The 21,036-nt window shown below is 39.1% G+C and overlaps 1 protein-coding gene across 7 annotated transcripts in view; it reads right to left on the bottom strand.

The window, feature by feature from the left end:
- Nucleotides 1-21,036, bottom strand: part of LOC131551172 (protein shisa-6) — a 53,376-nt gene that overhangs the window by 10,193 nt on the left and 22,147 nt on the right. For 2 of the 7 annotated variants that reach the window (XM_058793911.1, XM_058793912.1), the window contains exon 5: nucleotides 4,939-4,977. The exons of the other annotated variants lie outside the window; for them this stretch is intronic. In XM_058793911.1, coding sequence (XP_058649894.1) covers nucleotides 4,939-4,977 — 39 coding nt within the window. The remainder of the gene's footprint in view (nucleotides 1-4,938; nucleotides 4,978-21,036) is intronic. 7 annotated transcript variants of the gene reach the window in all.

Raw genomic sequence — 21,036 nt, 5'->3', positions numbered from 1 at the left:
TTGCTACAAATATACCCCAGCGACTTAAGACTGGTTTTGTAGTCCAGTGTCACATATGGTTAAGATTAGGATTAGGGTTGGCTTAGGGTTACTTGCATGTAATTATGCATAATTAATTGTTATAATAATAGTAAATACATGTAAGATGTGTAAAACGGACACTTTAGTTCTTTAAACTTCACAGGCCGCCCCAGACCCCCAATCAAGCTACTTTATGAAATCCCAATACACTTTACAATGATATTCGTTAATAACATAAAAAGCACATTTGCATAAAAAAATTGTTATATGTAGAAAATATTTTATATTCTCAAACTCCTATAATAGCAATAAAAAAATTGAGGTCAATATGAAATCTTTCCTGCTCACTAAAGGTCATTGCACACCAAGTCCGAAATTTTCGCATAGGTTTTTCCTTTTTTTTTTTTTTTTTTCTTTCGTATTCGTCATCCTTTCCCATCAAAATGCATGCTACAGATGCGAAAACGCAGAAAATCGAACCTGATCCGAATTTTTTTATTGCGGACGACAGTTTCGGAGGCAGTGTGTAAACGTGATTGACGCAACGTGAGGTCGTATTTATTTTTTAACGTGCGAAAATTCCGGACGAAAATTTCGGACTCAGTGTGCAATGACCTGAAGGCTTCATTTATTTACTAAAAAACAGTAAAAAACTAATATTGTGAATATATAGTAAAATGTAATATAGTGCTGTGATCAAAGCTGAATTTTCAACATTATTACTCCAGTCTTCAGTGTATACACACACACACACACACACATATTTAATCTGAATTGTAGTGCATTTGTTTTTTGACCCCCAGGACTTTAATGGACACTGGCTGTAAATCCTGTTTCTGGAATAATACATGTCAAAAGGGAATCAAAGTGAGCTAAAATCATGATTTTATTGTTTTATGTTGCATGTGTTTCCTTTTTCCTTTTTCTTTTTAAATGCAGCAGGGTCTGAGATGAGAAATACTGAATTAGTCTGAAGTTCTCCTTTGCACTGTCTACAGCAACTTATTAAAACTGACAACTAAAAGTTAAGGAGCGCTTAGGAGGCACACACGTCCCAAAACATCTCAGGTCCACTACATTCACAACAGCACTGATAAAAAGCTGGAGCTCAAAGCTTAGTCTTGAGTTCTAATTAATAAGAAGCATCGTCCAGTTCAATGATCCTGCTTTAATCTGGGGACCAATTAGTTGCTTTTGAGAAGGCAGTTAGTTGAAGTCTGGCTGCGGGCCGGAGGTCTGCGCTCTCTCCAGTCACTCTCTCTCTCTCTCTCTCTCTCTCTCTCTCAGCATACATGCCAATTTAGGCTCGCTCGGCCCGAGTCTCTCAGGGTCATTTAGTCAACAAGAAGGGGCTCGAGCCGACTGCTCGTAATGCGTCGCAAGGTTAATGAAGAGTTTCACTCCAGCTCAAGGAGAGGCTGCGCAATGCTGTCTGAGGTCTTCTCTGATATCAGACTCAATTAGGTGAAACGGTATCTTTTATTCCAGTACTTCTGCCGAGTTTTGTTTCTAAAGCAGACAGCAGGTTGTAATGTTTGTTTTGCCTAGTTTATGATAGCATAAAAGAACACTTACTACCTTTTAATAGCTTAAAAGCTGATGATTTCAGAGAACGCGTGGAGAATTATTGTTATCTTGGGCTGTTTGGAGCGACTCACTGACATTAACAGCAGTGTGGTCGCTTTTAGAAGTCATAAGCTGTGTATCATTTTTAATATCCACCCCGGTTTGCAATGAAATTTACTTTGTATGAATCAGACGCCACAAATGTTGTTGATTTGGCCTTTTGAAAGCGAAACCGTAGCGACGCTAGAGCCTACAGCTGATGAATCGTCACTTTGCACATACTCCTGTTTCACATCTAATATAACCTGACAACAACACTCTCGTTCCAGTTTGAATAGTAATGTCCAGATGGCCAAGCAATGATTCAGTCATTTGACATTTCTCTTGCTTTTTCTCCAGAGAATGAAATGCATCGACATCATCAGAAGGGGTTGCTGTTTGTCATCGCATTTACATGAGATCTTTGTGGGTGCGTTTCATTTTACACTATCATCGGATAGTCCAGGTTTAGCGTAAAAGGAGCTCACAAGAGGTTGGCGTGCTTTATAATAAATCTCACAATAAGGAGTTTTAATCACTGGAACAATTACAGCAGAAATATATTACATCTCGTGAGACGTGATATTAAACAATACCTGGAATAAAAAACAAGTAAAATATTCATTTATGATGACGGCATGATTAACATTTCCTATGATTGTGGAAATGAAGTTCAAATCAAAAATTTATTGCAAAAAAAAAAACAAAAAAACAAGAAGTAGCAAGTAAACAAGGTCATGCGAGAACATTTGCATGAACAGCTGTGTAGCCTCTAGTGCTCGTTCCCTTCTGTCTCATCCGGTCCAGCCCTGTGTTGACGAGAATTAACAACATGCTTCTGCCTCCTTGATGAATACATCGTGCCAAAATCTTAGGTCAGTAAGCTTTCGGCATGCCAAGCACATCTTATAGCACAGCCAAATACATCTGCTTGTCTGAGTTCCTTTGTTAAAATATCTGGCTTCGTATGACAGGAAACCCAATAGTCCCTGATAAAAACCTGACGAGAGCGGCGTATAGTCTGGAAAAGCCACTCGAGCCTGCCGCTCTCCAGAGGTGATGCTACTTAGACTAATGAGGGGCCGGAAGGGATTGAGACACGAGTGGGAGGGAGGGCGAGTACGAAAACGTCATATTTCCTTCCAGAAGTTGGTCGTGTTTATGCACCTGTTCAAAATGCACAGCTATGACACTGCTTTAGAAACAGGGCACTAATGATATAGTCTTGTGGGGGACGAGGTCCGGCCCGGTGGTGCTTGATGACAGTTTGAAACCAATTCGCTTGCCCTTCTCCTGTGTTTTTGACAAACTCGGAGCCGGAAAGCCACTGGGGTTTGGCATTTAACCACTGACAAAAACGGTTAACATTTAATTGTGAAATGTCATAGTAGTCCTACATGTATGAAAATGCAATTCCCCGCTAAAGCGCACAGTTTGACCCATCCTGCAATAAATAATGCTGTAACTGAGCTGCAATCGAGTTCTCTGTGAGCACCGTATGACATCTGATAACAATCCACACACTGTTCTTCCTCAGTGTTTTTGTATTGTTTTTCAGTACAAATATCTAAATATTTTTAAAGGGATAGTTCACCCAAAAATTAAAATTCCGTCATTAATTACTTACCCTCATATTGCTTTGTTCAAGAAAGATAGTAAGGGTGACTCTATAGTCCATGTGACATCAGTGGTTCAACCTTAATCTCACGAAGCTACGAGAAAACTTTTTGTGCACAAAGAAATCAAAATCTGTCCATGTCAGATTCCGCCGCACATTCACGACAGTATTGTGCATTCTCTGCTTGCAAACAAGGCGCAGTGCTTCCAGGTTCTACGTCAGAACGCCGGCTCCTGCATCAGCAGCATCACATGCATGCGTCGTGGTACTCTCTGAATGAATGTTGAAGACTGATACAGAAGAGAAGAAATTGCTGAATAAAGTCGCTATTTTGGCTTTCTTTGCACACAAAAAGTACTCTCGTAGCTTCGTAAAATTATGGTTGAATCACTGATGTCACAGGGACTATTTTAACAATGTCCTTATCTTTCTGTGCCTTGAATGTGGTTGTTGTGTTGCTGTCTATGCAGGATCAGAAAGCTCTCTGATTTAAAAAATAGCCCAATTTGTGTTCCGAAGATGAATGAAGGTCTTACGGGTTTGGAACCACATGAGGGTGAGCAATTAATGACAGAATTTTCATTTTTGGGTGAACTATCCCTTTAAAATCAAGACATATTTTTTTAGAGAAGCGGGAGAAATCGCGGGGGCCCCACGTAATTGCGTGCTTTGCATGGTGGCTAAACACACTACTGCAAAACCTTGATACATTTTGATACATTTTTCAGAAAACAAGACAAAATATCTTAAGACGTTTTGCTACTCAGGTAAATGTATCTTGATTTAAGAATGTTTAGATATTTGTACTGGAAAACAAGACAAAAATACTGCGCAAGGAAATCATTGTTTGCATTGTATCCTCTTCACTAGAGAGTTTCCTTATCATTATCTTGTGGATTTGGAGACACAGTAACCTTTGGCTCTTGAAGCAGAAGGTTGATGGGTAAATAAAGCTTGTGTATTTGCTTTTAAAGCTGTACTGAACTGACAAACTCATACTGATTGAGTCACTATACAGCTTCTCTCCCGGGATAAGATGGAAAGCTCTGTGCTGGATCATTTAGCAATATCACAGACATTTCAGCAATTTCATGGACATTGACCCAGACACGTTCGCTCCATACTAAACAGGACATCAAAGCACTGAACGTACCTGCAGAGCATTTCCAATGTGTTTTAATTTCTTTTTATTCATTTACTTCTCATAAATGTAATAATGACAGTTTAACAGTTTTAAGAAAAACAACAAAAAGAAAACATGTACAAAACACATAAAAAGACCCTTCGGCTTGCACATACCAGGTTGGAGGACGCCGGCAGAAGATCTTCTCGCGAGGAGCATCATCACGTCGCCCACAGAGATAAGCACAGATTTTTCTGATGTCTTCTTTAATTAATAAGAAGTAACATCATTCAAAACTGTCTTTATCCCTGCGCTAGCATGTGTGCTCCTCTGTCTGTCGGAGGCACTCTGAATCCGAAGCAATGGAGGAACAGAGAATCCAGAGGAACAAAGACACTACAGGGGTGCAGATTAAGCAGGAGAAGAATGATCTAATCAGAGCTACATGGTGAGGAGTGAGGTTACACAGACTTACACATCCACCACAAACACAGACACAGGGCAGAGGCAGAGGCAGAGGCCGAGGCCGAGGGAAGAAACACATTCAACTACACAGAAGCAGCGTTCCTACCATGATGACTCTGAGACCGAACCGGCCAGTGCTTCTCCCCTGGAAGACACAACCAGGCAGAGTCAAGGTGAGTCAACACATCAAAGACCTTTAACACCAGCATCATTTCTAGCAAAGCAAAGGGAGGCTAGCGCTCATCACAATAAATAATGACGCTCTTGACCAAGTTCTCCTTCCGCTCGGCAAACAATGGCTCTAGACGAAATTAATTAGGACGGAGTGAATCATCGTGCCGTTTGCAAGAGAGAATGGAACTGAAAGAAATGCGTCACTCGGATGAATGCATTTTCAAATACGCTGCAATTGTTGCTGAGAGCATTTGAGTAACTTTGGGGGGGAAAACACAAAAATAACTGTGCATTCGTAAAAAAAATGTTGTTGCCTTTTCATACACTAGATGCACATTTTCACCCAAAACCGACAAACACAAAGCAGGTCATTGATGAGTGAAGCCTCCCACCTCAAGTGTTTTTCTTTTTTTCTCTCTCGAAAATATTTGAGTATTGTTCGCCGTCTCTTTGTACAGTTCCCATTTCTGAGAGGCCTGTAATCTGCTCGTGGCAGGATAATAGTTGACTTCAGTATTCACTGTGAGATGCATCAAATCTGAGGGGGCAGAAAAATCCTTTTTCTGAGTTGCAGCCGCAATGCCCGTTACATTCTGTTATCCACATCCGCCCATACATACATACATACAATGTAACTGATTATATATCAAATCCAAGTCAGCGTTCATCCGACTAGATCTCACTAAAGACCTTATGAGTTCTTTCAGAGCTTTGAGCTCGACTAACACCGTCCCTTCTAGTGATTAATAATCACCAGAGAGAAGCACCACCAGGAAGGAGATGAAAAGATGCTATGAAGTAGCAAACAGTAATGCGCTCTGACCACAGGCTAGTAGAGGTGTAGTGCTTTGATCCATCATTATTGATTACATATCAGATTTTTTCACCAATCATCCTCAGTATCTTCGACCACTGTGCACTATGACTGAACTTTATGACATACTAGGGAATAATGCAAGAGAAACTCGTAGAATTCATTGTTACTGAGGGCAAAGAAAGTGATAAAAACATCTTTCTTTATTGTGTGTTTTTTTTTGTCATGTAGACGAGTTTGATGCTCTGTTAGGTGTAAAAGTACAATCTGTCACTGACAGAACTACTAAACCATGTAAGCAAAATAATTAATGACAAATTCTGCTGTTTTAATTGCTTACATATCATTGTTGGGCCTTTTTGTTCATTTTTATTGATGGAGCTGTATACAAAGGACAAGGAATGGGGAGAATGGGTGATCTGGCTTAAAGCATGTACAATAAACACCAAACCACAATCTCAATCCACCTTATATTTAACAAAAGAATGAAAACACAGCCATTTCCAACCCATTTTTCAAGCTTTTTCTTTCTGTGCAAGAATACTTCATGACTTCAGCATTTCAAATGCTGTATAAATGGTGCATAACAGGAAACAATGGGGAAAATGTGAGCTGGACTCAAATGTGTGCGTCAAGTCTAAACACCTTTATTTCTGTAGCATTTTACACAACACAGACTGTCAAAGCAGCTTTACAGTGATAAACAGGAAAATAGTAGAATCAATTATAGAAACTCAACTATGGAGACAGTTCAGATTCTGCTGTAAAGCGATTCTAAATGACAGTGTCAATACAGTTCAGTGCTGCTTCAAATCAGATCAATAACAGTGTAAAAACTGTCAGTGTAAAAAAGAGGCTGTGTCTCTGGCTCAACAGCAAACAGGCTGGATTCAACGATGGACTGGATTCAGACGCTGTCAATAACGGATTGGATTCAGACGCTGTCAGTAACAGACTGGATTCAGACGCTGTCAGTAACAGACAGGATTCAGATGCTGTCAGTAACGGACAGGATTCAGATGCTGTCAGTAACCGATTGGATTCAGACCGTCAGTAATGGACAGGATTCAGATGCTGTCAGTAACGGATTGGATTCAGACCCTGTCAGTAACGGACAGGATTCAGATGCTGTCAGTAATGGACTGGATTCAGACCCTGTCAGTAACGGACAGGATTCAGATGCTGTCAGTAACGGACTGGATTCAGACGCTGTCAGTAACGGATTGGATTCAGACACTGTCAGTAACGGACAGGATTCAGATGCCGTCAGTAACAGACTGGATTCAGATGCTGTCAGTATCAGATTGGATTCAGACGCTGTCAGTATCAGTCTAGATTCAGACACTGTCAGTAACGGACAGGATTCAGATGCTGTCAGTAACGGATTGGATTCAGACACTGTCAGTAACGGACAGGATTCAGATGCTATCAGTATCAGACTGGATTCAGACGCTGTCAGTATCAGTCTGGATTCAGACGCTGTCAGTAACGGACAGGATTCAGATGCTGTCAGTAACGGATTGGATTCAGACACTGTCAGTAACGGACTGGATTCAGACGTTGTCAGAAACGGATTGGATTCAGATGCTGTCAGTAACGGACAGGATTCAGATTCTGTCAGTATCGGATTGGATTCAGACGCTGTCAGTATCAGTCTGGATTCAGATGCTGTCAGTAACGGACAGGATTCAGATGCTGTCAGTAACGGACTGGATTCAGATGCTGTCAGTATCGGATTGGATTCAAACGCTGTCAGTATCAGTCTGGATTCAGATGCTGTCAGTAACGGACAGGATTCAGATGCTGTCAGTAACGGACAGGATTCAGATGCTGTCAGTAACGGATTGGATTCAGACGCTGTCAGTATCAGTCTGGATTCAGATGCTGTCAGTAACGGACAGGATTCAGATGCTGTCAGTAACGGATTGGATTCAGACGCTGTCAGTATCAGTCTGGATTCAGATGTTGTCAGTAACGGACAGGATTCAGATGCTGTCAGTAACGGATTGGATTCAGACCCAGTCAGTAACAGACTGGATTCAGATGCTGCCAGTAACGGATTGGATTCAGACACTGTCAGTAACGGACAGGATTCAGATGCTGTCAGTAACAGACTGGATTCAGATGCTGTCAGTAACAGACTGGATTCAGACGCTGTCAGTAACGGATTGGATTCAGATGCTGTCAGTAACAGACTGGATTCAGATGCTGTCAGTATCAGATTGGATTCAGACGCTGTCAGTATCAGTCTGGATTCAGACACCGTCAATAACGGACAGGATTCAGATGCTGTCAGTAACAGACTGGATTCAGATGCTGTCAGTAACAGACTGGATTCAGACGCTGTCAGTAACGGATTGGATTCAGATGCTGTCAGTAACAGACTGGATTCAGATGCTGTCAGTATCAGATTGGATTCAGACGCTGTCAGTATCAGTCTGGATTCAGACACTGTCAGTAACGGACAGGATTCAGATGCTGTCAGTAACGGATTGGATTCAGACACTGTCAGTAACGGACAGGATTCAGATGCTATCAGTAACAGACTGGATTCAGATGCTGTCAGTATCAGACTGGATTCAGACGCTGTCAGTATCAGTCTGGATTCAGACGCTGTCAGTAACGGACAGGATTCAGATGCTGTCAGTAACGGATTGGATTCAGACACTGTCAGTAACGGACTGGATTCAGGCGTTGTCAGAAACGGATTGGATTCAGATGCTGTCAGTAACGGACAGGATTCAGATTCTGTCAGTATCGGATTGGATTCAGACGCGTTGTCAATAACGGACAGGATTCAGATGCTGTCAGTAACGGACAGGATTCAGATGCTGTCAGTAACAGATTGGATTCAGACACTGTCAGTATCAGATTGGATTCAGACGCTGTCAATAACGGACAGGATTCAGATGCTGTCAGAAACGGATTGGATTCAGACGTTGTCAATAACGGACAGGATTCAGACGCTGTCAGTGGTAACACTTTATTTCGATAGTCCACCTTAGACATTCTTCTAACAGTAACTTTGCAACTACATGTCAACTAGCAGTTATTAGTAGACTGTCTGGTTAATATCTTCCAACACTTTATTTTGATGGGTCCACAACATACAACATACTGACTATTAGAAACTTTGCAAGTATATGTCAACTTATCCTACTAACCCTAAACCTATGCTACTGAGAGTTAGAAGACATGCAGTTGCAAATTAATGAGAATTAGTTGACATGTAGTTACAAAGTTACTTATAGTTAGTAGAATGTCTAAAGTGGACTATCGAAATAAAGTATAACCCTGTCAGTAACACACAGGATTCAGACGCTGTCAGTTTCAGATTGGATTCAACCGCTGTCAGTAACAGACACTGTCAGAAACTGACTTGATTAGTCAGTGCCAATAGCCTTGTGGTTAGTGTGTTGACACATAGCACAACTGTGCTCGCTGCGACCTGAATTTGATTCCGCTCCCCTCTCTCCACCCAATGCTTTCCTATCTGCTCTCTACTGTTGTCAGTAACAGACACTGTCAGTATGGAACTGGATTCAGACGCTGTCAGTAACAGCCGCAGTCAGACTGGCGCTGTGATAGTGAAGCAGACCGCCAATGAGACGAGCTCCACAAACATGTCACTGAGGTGCTGACAGAACAGAGTCACTCCAACTGCCCAATGGACTCATTCTTTCTCAACAACAGCAGTCGAAGTTCACAGAGATTTTCATTTAGATTGTGACCAAGAATAAACAGTTCTACAAGAGCACTGCAGGAGTTGTTTGCTTTTCATATGAACAGGTCACAGCATCCTGGAGTAGTTCGAATGGAATCAATGAGGTCAATTGGGACGAAGAAGCATTTATGCAGGATTCCCACATCTTTCAGCCAATGAAATCATATGATTTTAATGGATAATGATTTTTACACAATTTATTTGTTGAGTACTAATCATTGGAATGGGTAAATATATAAAATATCACACTATACACACACACACACACACACACACACACACACACACACATATATATATATTACAAACACTTTTATTCTAGTTCAGAGGATTTCATTTTCATCTTGTATTTTTTTTTTTTTTTTTTTTTTTACATTTTGGGTGTATCCACAGGTAAAGTAAAACAATCCTCCCAAACAACATTATTACAGCATCAGTGTTTCGGTGTTATTATTTTCCAAGCCTGATAATCACAATTTTAACATGCCCTGTTATTTTACATATTTGAATGACCATAGGAATATTACAGACCCAGATTCTGATCATTTCTGAATCCTTATACTGAGAAACACTTGAAGAATCTACATTTGATTCACATTTGAGAGTTCAAGGCTAAAAATAGTTCAGAACTACTGTTTTTGCCTTAAACAGTCACGCACGAAAATATGTTGGTGTAAAATGCCCATTTAACCTGAAGGGCAAAAATGCTGAAGAGTAATATGCATCAACATAACAAAAACACTGACATGTTATCCACACAGAGGGAATTTATGACCATCAAATTGAAGTAAAACCTGCACAAATAAATAATTTAAAGATATAACTGGCTCTGAGAATGCAAACACAGAAGAGGCACAGCATAACCATTGGTGTGTGTATTCCCAGCACTGTGCTGCTGTGAACGAACGCATCAGTAACCAAAGCCAAGCCAGTCTCACTGCAGTCAGTTACAGAAATGCAGCTTGTTATTTACGAGCTTTCTTTGTCTCTGCATCACCATCCTAAGTGTCTAAAATCAACACTTGCTGTGAAAAGCACTCGGGTGGAGTAATAACTCACATTAATTAAACATCTCGGGCAGCAGTTCACTTGAGAGGAGGCCTTTTGTTTCCGAGCACAGAGGCTCACTTCTGTTAACATATTAACAAATCAAATCTCTGTGTGCCTGTACCTGTAGAACCGAGGAGAAGCTGTACGTACTGTATGACGGTTGTATTGCTTATATCTGTCCGTGTGATATTAACATTAGCATTTTCTGTTCATTCATTGACTTTTCGCTTGGTTATTTGTTGGATAAGCTAGTATTAGACTCCATTAGAGAACTAGATGCTGTTTGCGCAGCACGTTTCCAGACAGCAGAGAGAGTCAGTGCTCCGGCCTGCAGGAATTTCAATAGGTTCAGGGTTGCGATGATTCATTGTAGTCAGAAAAGCACAGCGTGAATCCTGCCTGATCCTTCTGCATAATAAACACCAGCGGTTTAATTGGGTATGTTTGTGCAGATCTGATATATTAACTATGTAGATTTTGTGTGCAGAAATGTTTTCCTTTGTAATGAATATGTGCATGTATGTAAATCCTGACAGCAAAGTGTGACAATCTGAAGCTCATCTGAAAGAAACACACTCCACGCTTCAGCAACTAACGGAAAACTGATATCATTAATCAGTGTGTTCGGCATAAAAATCGTTGATTACAGAAGACAATTTCCATGAATAGGGAACAAAAGAGGGATGGAAAATCTTTCAAAATTAAGATTTTTTTCTTCTTTTTTCAACAGAGGCTCAAACTCCTGCCACTTTTATTCCAAAATCTAAATGTGCCTATAAATTCATCATCAAAATATGAAAAATATGAAATATATGAAAAATAAAATGCTTTGAAAAACAAAAATCATATTATTATTACAATACTACTACTACTACTACTAATAATAATAATAATAACAATAGTAATAAACCATAAATAATAATAATTACGGAAGCTATCTTGCAAAATAAAAAGAAAGAAAAAAAGCAGTGTTATTTTTTTAAATGTGCCATGGTAATATGATTCCTTAAAGTGCGCTCGATAACCATGTACATAGCATGTCATTCTATCTGACTCTATTACTTTATACGGTGTGCAGTGACGGTATCAGATAAAATGCCATGGTATGTAATGTCAGTATTACAATCCTAATGATAGAGTGTAATAATAAAAGATAATATTGTACTAATATAAAGACAAAAACATACAACAGAAATACACAAATTATAAAATAGTAACCATGGAACAGAATGTACTGCAATGTCATAGTATGGTACATAGTAATGATACTATTTATATGGTACCTCAAATAATATGATATTACCATCAACCATGTCTAATGAATATTATGATACTTTTTGGTAGGTCACAGAGATAACAGTGTACGATGACAGTGGAAAAAGTCTATTCTTGGAAAGTAGCAGAATGTAGAGAAGACAGGGAGCAGAGACGAACGGATAAGAGAAATAAACTTAGCGTAATGTGAGAAGGTGAATTTTCTTTCACGCCTTCCACGGAGTTCCATGATCAAATGTACAAAGGTGGTTTTAATTCCTGGAATCAGAGCCTTTTGCTTGTTGACAAGCTCATTATAGAGGGAAAAGGCCATGGGAAGCGGATGAAATGATACTACTGATCATGAAAGTCATTCCTCTGTTGATTTATGCCTGCTGGACTTCACTAAACTGTTGTTCACGATCAGAAAACCTCATGCCAAATGAACAAGCACATATCTGACCTCTCCAAATACATCATCAGTTATGAGACGAGCTTGTCATTGAAATCTGAGAACCACCCAAATAAAAGTCGCTCTAATGCATGTGTGTCTTTGCTTAAGGGTCTGGAAAACGTCCTAACATCTCTGCTTTGCTCTGATCAGAGAGCTGTTGCCATGCAAAACAAAACTCTCATAGTCACAGTGCAAAATCACCAGACACATTCCCATGCATCACTTCCCCTGCCTGCATTATCAAAGATCTTTCTTCCTTTGCTTGAGATTGAGTATGTACCAAATTCAATCGGCACTTGACCCAAAAAAGTCAAGGTCGAACAAAAACTTTGTCTGTCTTGAGTTCAAATGAAAGATTTAGGCATGACGTGTCATGTCTTGAGAGAAACGAGTTTATGAATAAGAATTTGTTTGCATAATAGAGGAGAAAATCAAATTAAAATCTTGACATATTCACCAGCAGATGCAATTTTCCCATCTTTTTCACGAACAAAAGAGACAAAACAGAACGCAGGGTTAAATATTTTCATTTATGACTGCTGTCTGGTGATTTTTTTGTTGTTGTTGCTCTGCACTGTATCTCTTTTCAATAGCTCTGATAAAATCAAGTTTCTTTGTCTATCATTTGGTTTTGTGCTTGTTGCATACATACTGTATGGGTGATTTTTGCAACCATGCAGAACTGAAGACAGAACTGAAGAATTGACTGTGTGTGAATGTGAACTTAAAATGCCACAGGAAGTGGAAATGGTATATGAATTGGAATGACAGCAAGAGGAATCGACTAAATTCTACATGTTGTGGGAAATAAAGTGTTCAGTGCTGCTGCTGCTTCATGGGGAAACAGGCTTTAGCACATTATCAACTGCTAAGACAACAGAAAATGTGAAAGAACACTTTTATACACACCCTTACGTTCCTGTAAACAACATGCATGTCTGCACACACACACAGACACACACACATACACAGCTTGTGCAAACCCTTATGTAAGAGCCTAAGAGACAATGCCGCTCTGAAGTCAGACAAAACCATGAGACAGGAAGCTCGCGGCAGCAGAGGAAGTGGAGGAAAGACAAGTCAAAGCAATAATTTAGATAATGAAAACAATAAAAACAACCAATGCATAACAATGCAACTCAGTCTGCAAAGGCTAAATTGTCGACTTAAGCAGCCATGAATAGATCAGCTAGTCTGAGAGGGAAATTAAAAAATAAATTGCACAACATTTGGACTCTTTAATTGTAATTAGGACTCATAAAGTTAAATATATAAACAGGCTTTCAGTCTTTAAAGGTTCTAATGTATTGTTCATGAAGAATGTGAGTCACACAGAAGGAGGTGTTTAAGAATGAATGGAAAGTCGTTCTGAATTCCAAACATTGATTTGGCTGCACCGCTCGCAGCGGGTCCTTCAGATCCATCATGCAGATAATGCAGCCTCCACCTCTGATATTTGTCCTGCGTCTCGATCAATCCCCAAGGCTAAAACACACTTACAATGGTCACACACAGGCATTCTGAAGCCACTGAAAACATGCTCACAACATTGGTGTGTCTGGGAAACATACATTGTGTTCACAAATGCCACAGCGAAACCGATCAAAATCTGCTGCACGTAAATATCAAAATGTTACTCGCAAACGTACCCAAAATAAGAGTCAGTACCAGATGGCATGTCTAGTATGCTTTATAATGACTGATCTGGCTCTGATGAAGAGTTTCACTGGGATCTCCAGTCAGGTGAATCCCTAAACTGAACGTACTGTGCATCTGGATATATGCATGTCAGACTTGGTGTTGGAACTGAAGCTTTTAGTGATGGAAAACAGTTTATTTCAAATAAACCAGTCCATCACATACAATGATAATAATATGTAATTCCTGATCACCAGTGCCCTTAAACGCATTCAAATACAGCTGTATGTAGACACAGAATAAATTTTGGTAACACTTCATTCTGATAGTCCACTTTAGACATCCTACTTTAAGTAAGTGACTAAGTGACTCCATGTCAACTAGCAGTCTTTAGAGTATTAGTTGTCGGTCTGCTTAATATCTGCTAACACTATATTTTGATGGACATTCAAGTGATTATAGGTCATTGTGCAAGAACTTGCCAACTTATTCTACTAACCCGAACCCTAACCTAACAGTCCACTAATACTCTAATGAGAGCTAGTTGACATGTAGTTGCAAATTTTAATTACAGTTAGTAGAATGTCTGAAGTGGATTATTGAAAAAAAGTATAACCTACTTTTGTTCTATTAAGTTATATTAGTAACTGAACTCAATCAACAATGAACTGATTTCAGCTGAATAATGACTGTTGACTATTGTCTTTTTAGAGCTGCTTTAGAGTAGAATTGAATTTTGTTTGCATGTATATTGTATAAAGCGCTATAGAAATGTGACTTGACTTGACTTAATAATGGTTGTCATCAGGGTTGCATTCAGTGTGTTCACATATAATGTGAACCATCTACTTGAAGACAGTTTGTCAAGACTACATTTCATATCTGCAATAAAATCTGACAATGCAATTTCAATTTTGCTTCTTTAACTCAAAATGGACAAATATGTACGGTATATCCAGTGAATACACATATGAAGAATTCTAAAGTAAATAAACTCTATGAACAAGGCTTTTTAAGTGAAACAGTCAGTTGAGTGGGTGGTTGGTGAATAAGATGCACTGAAACACTTTTCAACACAAAAACCTGCAACTGTTTAGCAAATTTGCCTGTATTTTAAGACTCTGTGCCTCTTATTGATCAGTGTCAGGACTGCAATGATCTTATAGTCATTATATTTTCATGCTTGGTAATGGAGAGGATGCATGTCAGTCAATAATGTCCGTGAATACATCCATACGGGCTCCATGGAAACCAATGGTTTGCCATCTAGGTCAACGCACCGACGGAGATTCAGTGTTTTTGGCAAGGGTGGCACGTTTACAGCACATATATCATGGAAAGACCTGAACAGCAGGATACTTTAATAATGTCATTGTCTTCACACATTGAGACGGGGGGGAGAGAAAAGCAAAATTGCGAAATCCTCAAACAAATTATAATGAGCTCAAAGGCCAAGAGCAACTGGGAAAATCTATGAAATTAATCTTCAAGACACTGGAGGTAATTTGTTTTGAAAGGCGCAATCTAACTCAGTGAGTGGAGCATGATAGATAATAACATTCTGATAGCGCGCACTGCACTCGAGACACGGTAAATAAATACATCTGGACAAGCACACGAATGTGGAGAAAGGGCAAGCTAAAAGATGAGAGGAGAGATGCTAAAAACCCACCAGCCTTTATCCGTGTGGAGGAGAAACCCACCTGCTGCTAAATAACAGAGAAACAATCTCACCTCTCACACTCTTACACAAACCAACCAGCAGAGAGAAAGTCAATTTATAATGATGAGTACAAATTAAGAATAAATCATTTATTTATTCACAAAATAAGTTTGTCTAACTGGACATTTGGGCAGAGAATGCATGATGTTGCTGCCATTTCATAAATACATTTAGCTCCTGCCAGTTTTGGGCTGCACAATAATGTTTATGAAGTTAATCACAAAAATATAACCCTGATTATTCATTACAATAATTGCCATTTCAATATTTTTTAACATTTTATCAGAATTGCACTTTCACATACTGTATCACAAATAAAGACCAGTGTAGGGGGTAACGTATTACAAGTAACACGAGTTACGTAATCAGATTACTTTTTTCAAGTAACTATTAAAGTACCACGTTTACAGGAAAATATGTGAGTTACTTTTTCAAGTAAGTAATGCCAGTTACTTTGTTTTCCCATTTATTGACTGACAGCACTCCTGTCCCCATGTTGAGAGAAATGGGTAGGCAGTGCAGAGGAGTTGTGTGCGCTGTGTAAACTATAGTTGTACAGTACAGTAGTAGATTCAGCATTCCTCAAAATGAATAAAAACAGTGAGATGCAACTTCAGCATCCTTAATCCTATTTCATTTCACTTTTGATGATCCAATTCAACCATACTAATAAGCAAAAATTACTCTAGATAAATATAGCATTTGTGTTTCTTTCTTTCTTTTTTTGTGATTGAGAAGAAAATGTTGAACTTTCTTCTCCAGTGTCTTATTCTTCCTGCAATGAAGGTTTGTTTCAGCTTTTTGAATTTACATTTCCTTCAGCCTGAGACTTACTCATTTCACTTTAGGTGTGAAGGGGCTTTTACATTTGCTAAAAATAGAACTTTTTTATATTAAAAACAAACAAGGAAGCCCTGGCCAGATGAGAAAGTAACAGTGCATTAATATCTATAAAAAGTAACTAAGGAATGCAATTAGTTACTTTTTTATTGCAATGAATTACACAGATAAAGACAACGTCAACTCGCATGGTTTGCTTACAGATTGTCACGCAAACACCTGTGTGAAAGAAAACAGACTGGATGTATTTTTATATACTTTTATTTGAGCAGAATATCTCAGAGATCGCTAAACTAAAACACTTGCCTGTGTTTTCAGCTCATGAACACTTTTTCCGCAAATGCCACATTAAAATTAAATGTTTTCAGGATAAATAACAATGGAGCAAATTTTGTAGATGATTATGCTTAATAATTCGGGAGAAACAGAAATCATGATCATGATTTAAATACGATTCATTGTGCAGTACTGTATGACTTCCATTAAAATGGATATTAATTTTACATAGGTTGTATGAGCCAATAGGTCTCAAATAAATATCACACTTAGATCACATTAATTGCACTCTGTTAATATATTGGGTGAAAATGGACAAAATCCTTGCTATGCCTTATGAGGATTCTTCATACTAAACAGGGAAGTGATCATTGAAAGCACAAATGCATGTATTTTTCACCAAAAACAATCTAGAAGAAACTTCTTTCATAACTTTGTGAATCTGCTGGCCTCAAACAGAAGCGACAAACGGGCCACAGCTCTCATCCAGCGCTCACCTCTCCCCTGGGCTCCCGATAACTGATGCGTGACTGACTTCACCGGCTTTAATTAAATGTTTTCATGCTTGCCTTCACTGCTGTATCTCTTACAGAAATCTGGCTTGGTGAAACTCTAGCGCCGCAGATAGGATTTTTCGCACGAGCTAGAGATCGCAATGCACATTGAGCCAGCAGGATCCTGCGCTTTGAGCCGTTCATCAGAAGGTTAATGTAATTACATTAAATGATAATTGCACTTGTACTGTTCCGTCTCCAGGAGATGAGTTTGAGATACGTGTTCGGCATTCACACTTACTTAGCGTGAGCTGTTAGGACCTGAAACCAGATCATGCATTATGCCTAATATGTGGATGATGAAATTGACATTGCATGGGTTATATTGTCACAGGTTAATATTCTTCATAGACTCACTAAAAATGAATCACGTGTCCCTTAATTGTGCTTTACCGATTCCTCTCATCATTATACTATTATTTGTTTTGTCATTATTCATAATAACTGTGGCACAGAGCTTCAAAGTTGTGTCTCTAGCTAAGTGAAAAAGTTTCACAACATTTTGATGTCTGTACCTGTGATTACACACATTGGGTGTGCTGTTACCGCTCTCAGGGGAGGCAGGATCTGTTTCAGAGGATTTTAAAGGAGCCAGACACAATATTAATAGCGCAGCGGCACAGCACTCAGGAAGCTAATCAGTTCGGTGTCGTCTGAGACGTGATGCATTAACTAAGCATTAAACACATGTTTCAATATACCGGTATGAGAAAAGGTTACTGAGAATATAAAGAACCGCTGTGGATGTGTTGATCTCTGAATCCCGTTATTTATAAATGAATTGTATGTGTTAAACCTTTTTAAAATTTAATTTAACATTACTACTGTATATTTTATTTATTTCTCTTATTTTAATTAGGGTGTTTATTTTTGAAAAATAACTGCTTTCAAATTATCAGCGCTATACTACTCCTCAATGCTACTTAATAATCCATTATGCAACGTAAAATCTAAAAATAACGAGTAAAGAATAAAGAGATAATAAAGACAAAATTCTAGTTTTCATTATCATATATTTTGCTTTCATCAGAATGCGTTAATCTGCTAATATGAGGACAGTCTGGAAACACAGGGTGGGAACGGGCCTTAAAAAACATCTTCATGATGAAAGAAAAGGATAAAAACACCTGCTTTGTCTATATTAGCCATTCATATACAATCCACATTACATGCTCAGTACCTGACATCAGTTAATATGTTTTTATCTTTGCAAGCATTATCATATCTGTTTGTCAGGGGTTCAGTGGCGATTGCGGCAGAGATTGAGTGGACGTGGCTCCATGTAGATCTGTCTCTGTGTCTCTGCTGCTCTCGACTACTGGGGTCACCTCGACTGAGAGAGGAGCAGAGGAAGAGCGGAGGAGAGCACTCGAGGGACGCAATCTGACATCAAACATCCTCCCACAGACAGATCTGAGATGTCTGCACTCCATTTTGTTCAGAAGATTGCAATACACGTTCAGCATTAAAAATGTGTGTTGGAATAATGTCTCTGGATCAAGGTGATATTTTATGCTTGTAAAAGTGATCCATTAATAATCAGGATGAATAAATGTACATACTTGTGAGAGATCAGAATTCATCAGTCTGTCATCATTTACTCCAAACCCATTCAAAATATCATCATTTGTCTGACACAGAGAAAAGAATGTCGTAGAGGATTGGAACATCCTCAGAGAGGGAGTAATGAACATCTACAGTTTTAAATGCATTATTATAAAACTGACAGTTTTTACCACAAACATTCAAATTAAACTCATTAATAATATTGCAATCATCAATAATATTATGTACATCTAAGAATGTATACAGGTGTTTATTATGCATCAATTCCGTGAGGCTCTTCTTCGCCTCCATTTTCAATGGAATTTACCTTCGATTCTTCATAGAGCAAAACTCAGCTATCATTTCCACACAGCGGCAAAGTCCCAACAGATCGGACACAGTGCTAACATGACATACATCCAGCTCTCTCAGCCGTACTGTGAGGTCCGTCTGGATTTCCTCTTTTCTCTTATCCTCCATTACTGACTGCCCTGTGCGCTTCCCGACGTCACCTCATATCTGCTTTCTGAGGCTTTTCATCCTGTGCCATCACCTCAGCGTTAATATTGCACATCTTCATTTTTTAGATAAATATTGTACAGCTCTGCTGAGAGAATTCAGATTGAACTGAGAGCTTTAATGGTTCACTTTTGTCTTATACAAATAAATTTGGTCAGGTGGCTAATATTTAATATCAATAGCACTTTGCTTATCTGTGTTTCCAACCCTCTAAAACAGAATATGTGAGAATGAAAACCCGGAAACCTATCTGGATCTAGACTGCACTGATCACTTGGAACGGTATACTCATGTTTCACTTATGACACATATAGCCTGATGGCTGGCTTCTTTTGAAAATATTTTTGTACACAAAATGTACACAAATGAACTTGTCTAAAATGTAAGTTACTTTATTTTAACTTTGTGTTGAATTATGTAAAATCACACTCTTATACTCATATTCATCCTCCTGTCAACCCTATTGAGAAAGGGCATCTCAGGAACCGCACTCCAGTGGTTTGAGTCTTACTTCTCAAATAGGTCCTTCAAGGTACCTTGGAGAGGTGAGGTATCCAAGTCGCAACATCTAGTTACTGGGGTGCCTCAGGGCTCAGTTCTTGGACCACTTCTCTTCTTTGTCTACATGGCATCACTAGATTCTGTCATTCAGAAACATTGCTTTTCATATCACTGCTATGCTGATGACACTCAACTCTACCTCTCATTCCATCCTGATGATCCGACGACCTTCAACTCAACTTAGCTAAGACAGAACTGCTTGTATTTTGAGCAAACCCATCACTTCATCACAATTTCACCTTCCAGTTAGACTCATCAACCATAACTCCTTCAAAAACAGCCAGAAACAAAAACTAAAACATAAAGGCTAAAACTGCCCGGTCCTGCAGATTTTCTCTATACAATATTAGGAAGATCAGGCCCTTTCTTTCGGAACATGCAACACAACACCTTGTTCAAGCTCTTGTTCTGTCCAGACTTGACTATTGCAATGCTCTCTTGGCAGGTCTTCCAGCCAATTTCATCAAACCTCTACAATTAATCCAAAATGCTGTTGCAAGATTAATCTTTAATGAGCCGAAGAGAACGCAAGTCACACCTCTGTTCATCAATTTGCACTGGCTACCAATAGGTGCTCGCATCAAATTCAAGGCATTAATGTTTGCCTACAAAACCACCTCTGGCTCTGCACCCTTTTACCTAAATTCAGTACTTCAGACCTATGTGCCCTCTAGAAGCTTGCGTTCTGCAAGTGAACGACGCATTATTGTGCCATCCCAAAGAGGCACAAAATCACTTTCACAGACTTTTTCATTAACTGTTCCCACCTGGTAGAATGACCTGCCCAACTCAATCCGAGCAGCTGAATGCTTAGTCATCTTCAAGAAACGGCTAAAAACACATCTCTTCCATCTTTATCTTCTATTGTCCTCATTTGTAAGTCACTTTGGATAAAAGCATCTGCTAAATGACTAAATGTAAATGTACTTACAAAGGCACTTTATTTCAGTAGTCCACTTTAGACATTCTACTAAAGGCCATTGCACACTGAGTCCGAAAATTTTTGCACGTTGAAAAATAAATACGACCTCACTCTGTCGATCACGTTTACACACTGGCTCCAAAACTTTCAGCCGTC

Source organism: Onychostoma macrolepis, chromosome 12 (assembly GCF_012432095.1).
Source record: "Onychostoma macrolepis isolate SWU-2019 chromosome 12, ASM1243209v1, whole genome shotgun sequence".
Lineage (NCBI taxonomy): Eukaryota > Metazoa > Chordata > Actinopteri > Cypriniformes > Cyprinidae > Onychostoma > Onychostoma macrolepis.
Note: the sequence above shows the minus strand (reverse complement) of the source record. Positions and strands in the feature narration are given on the sequence as shown.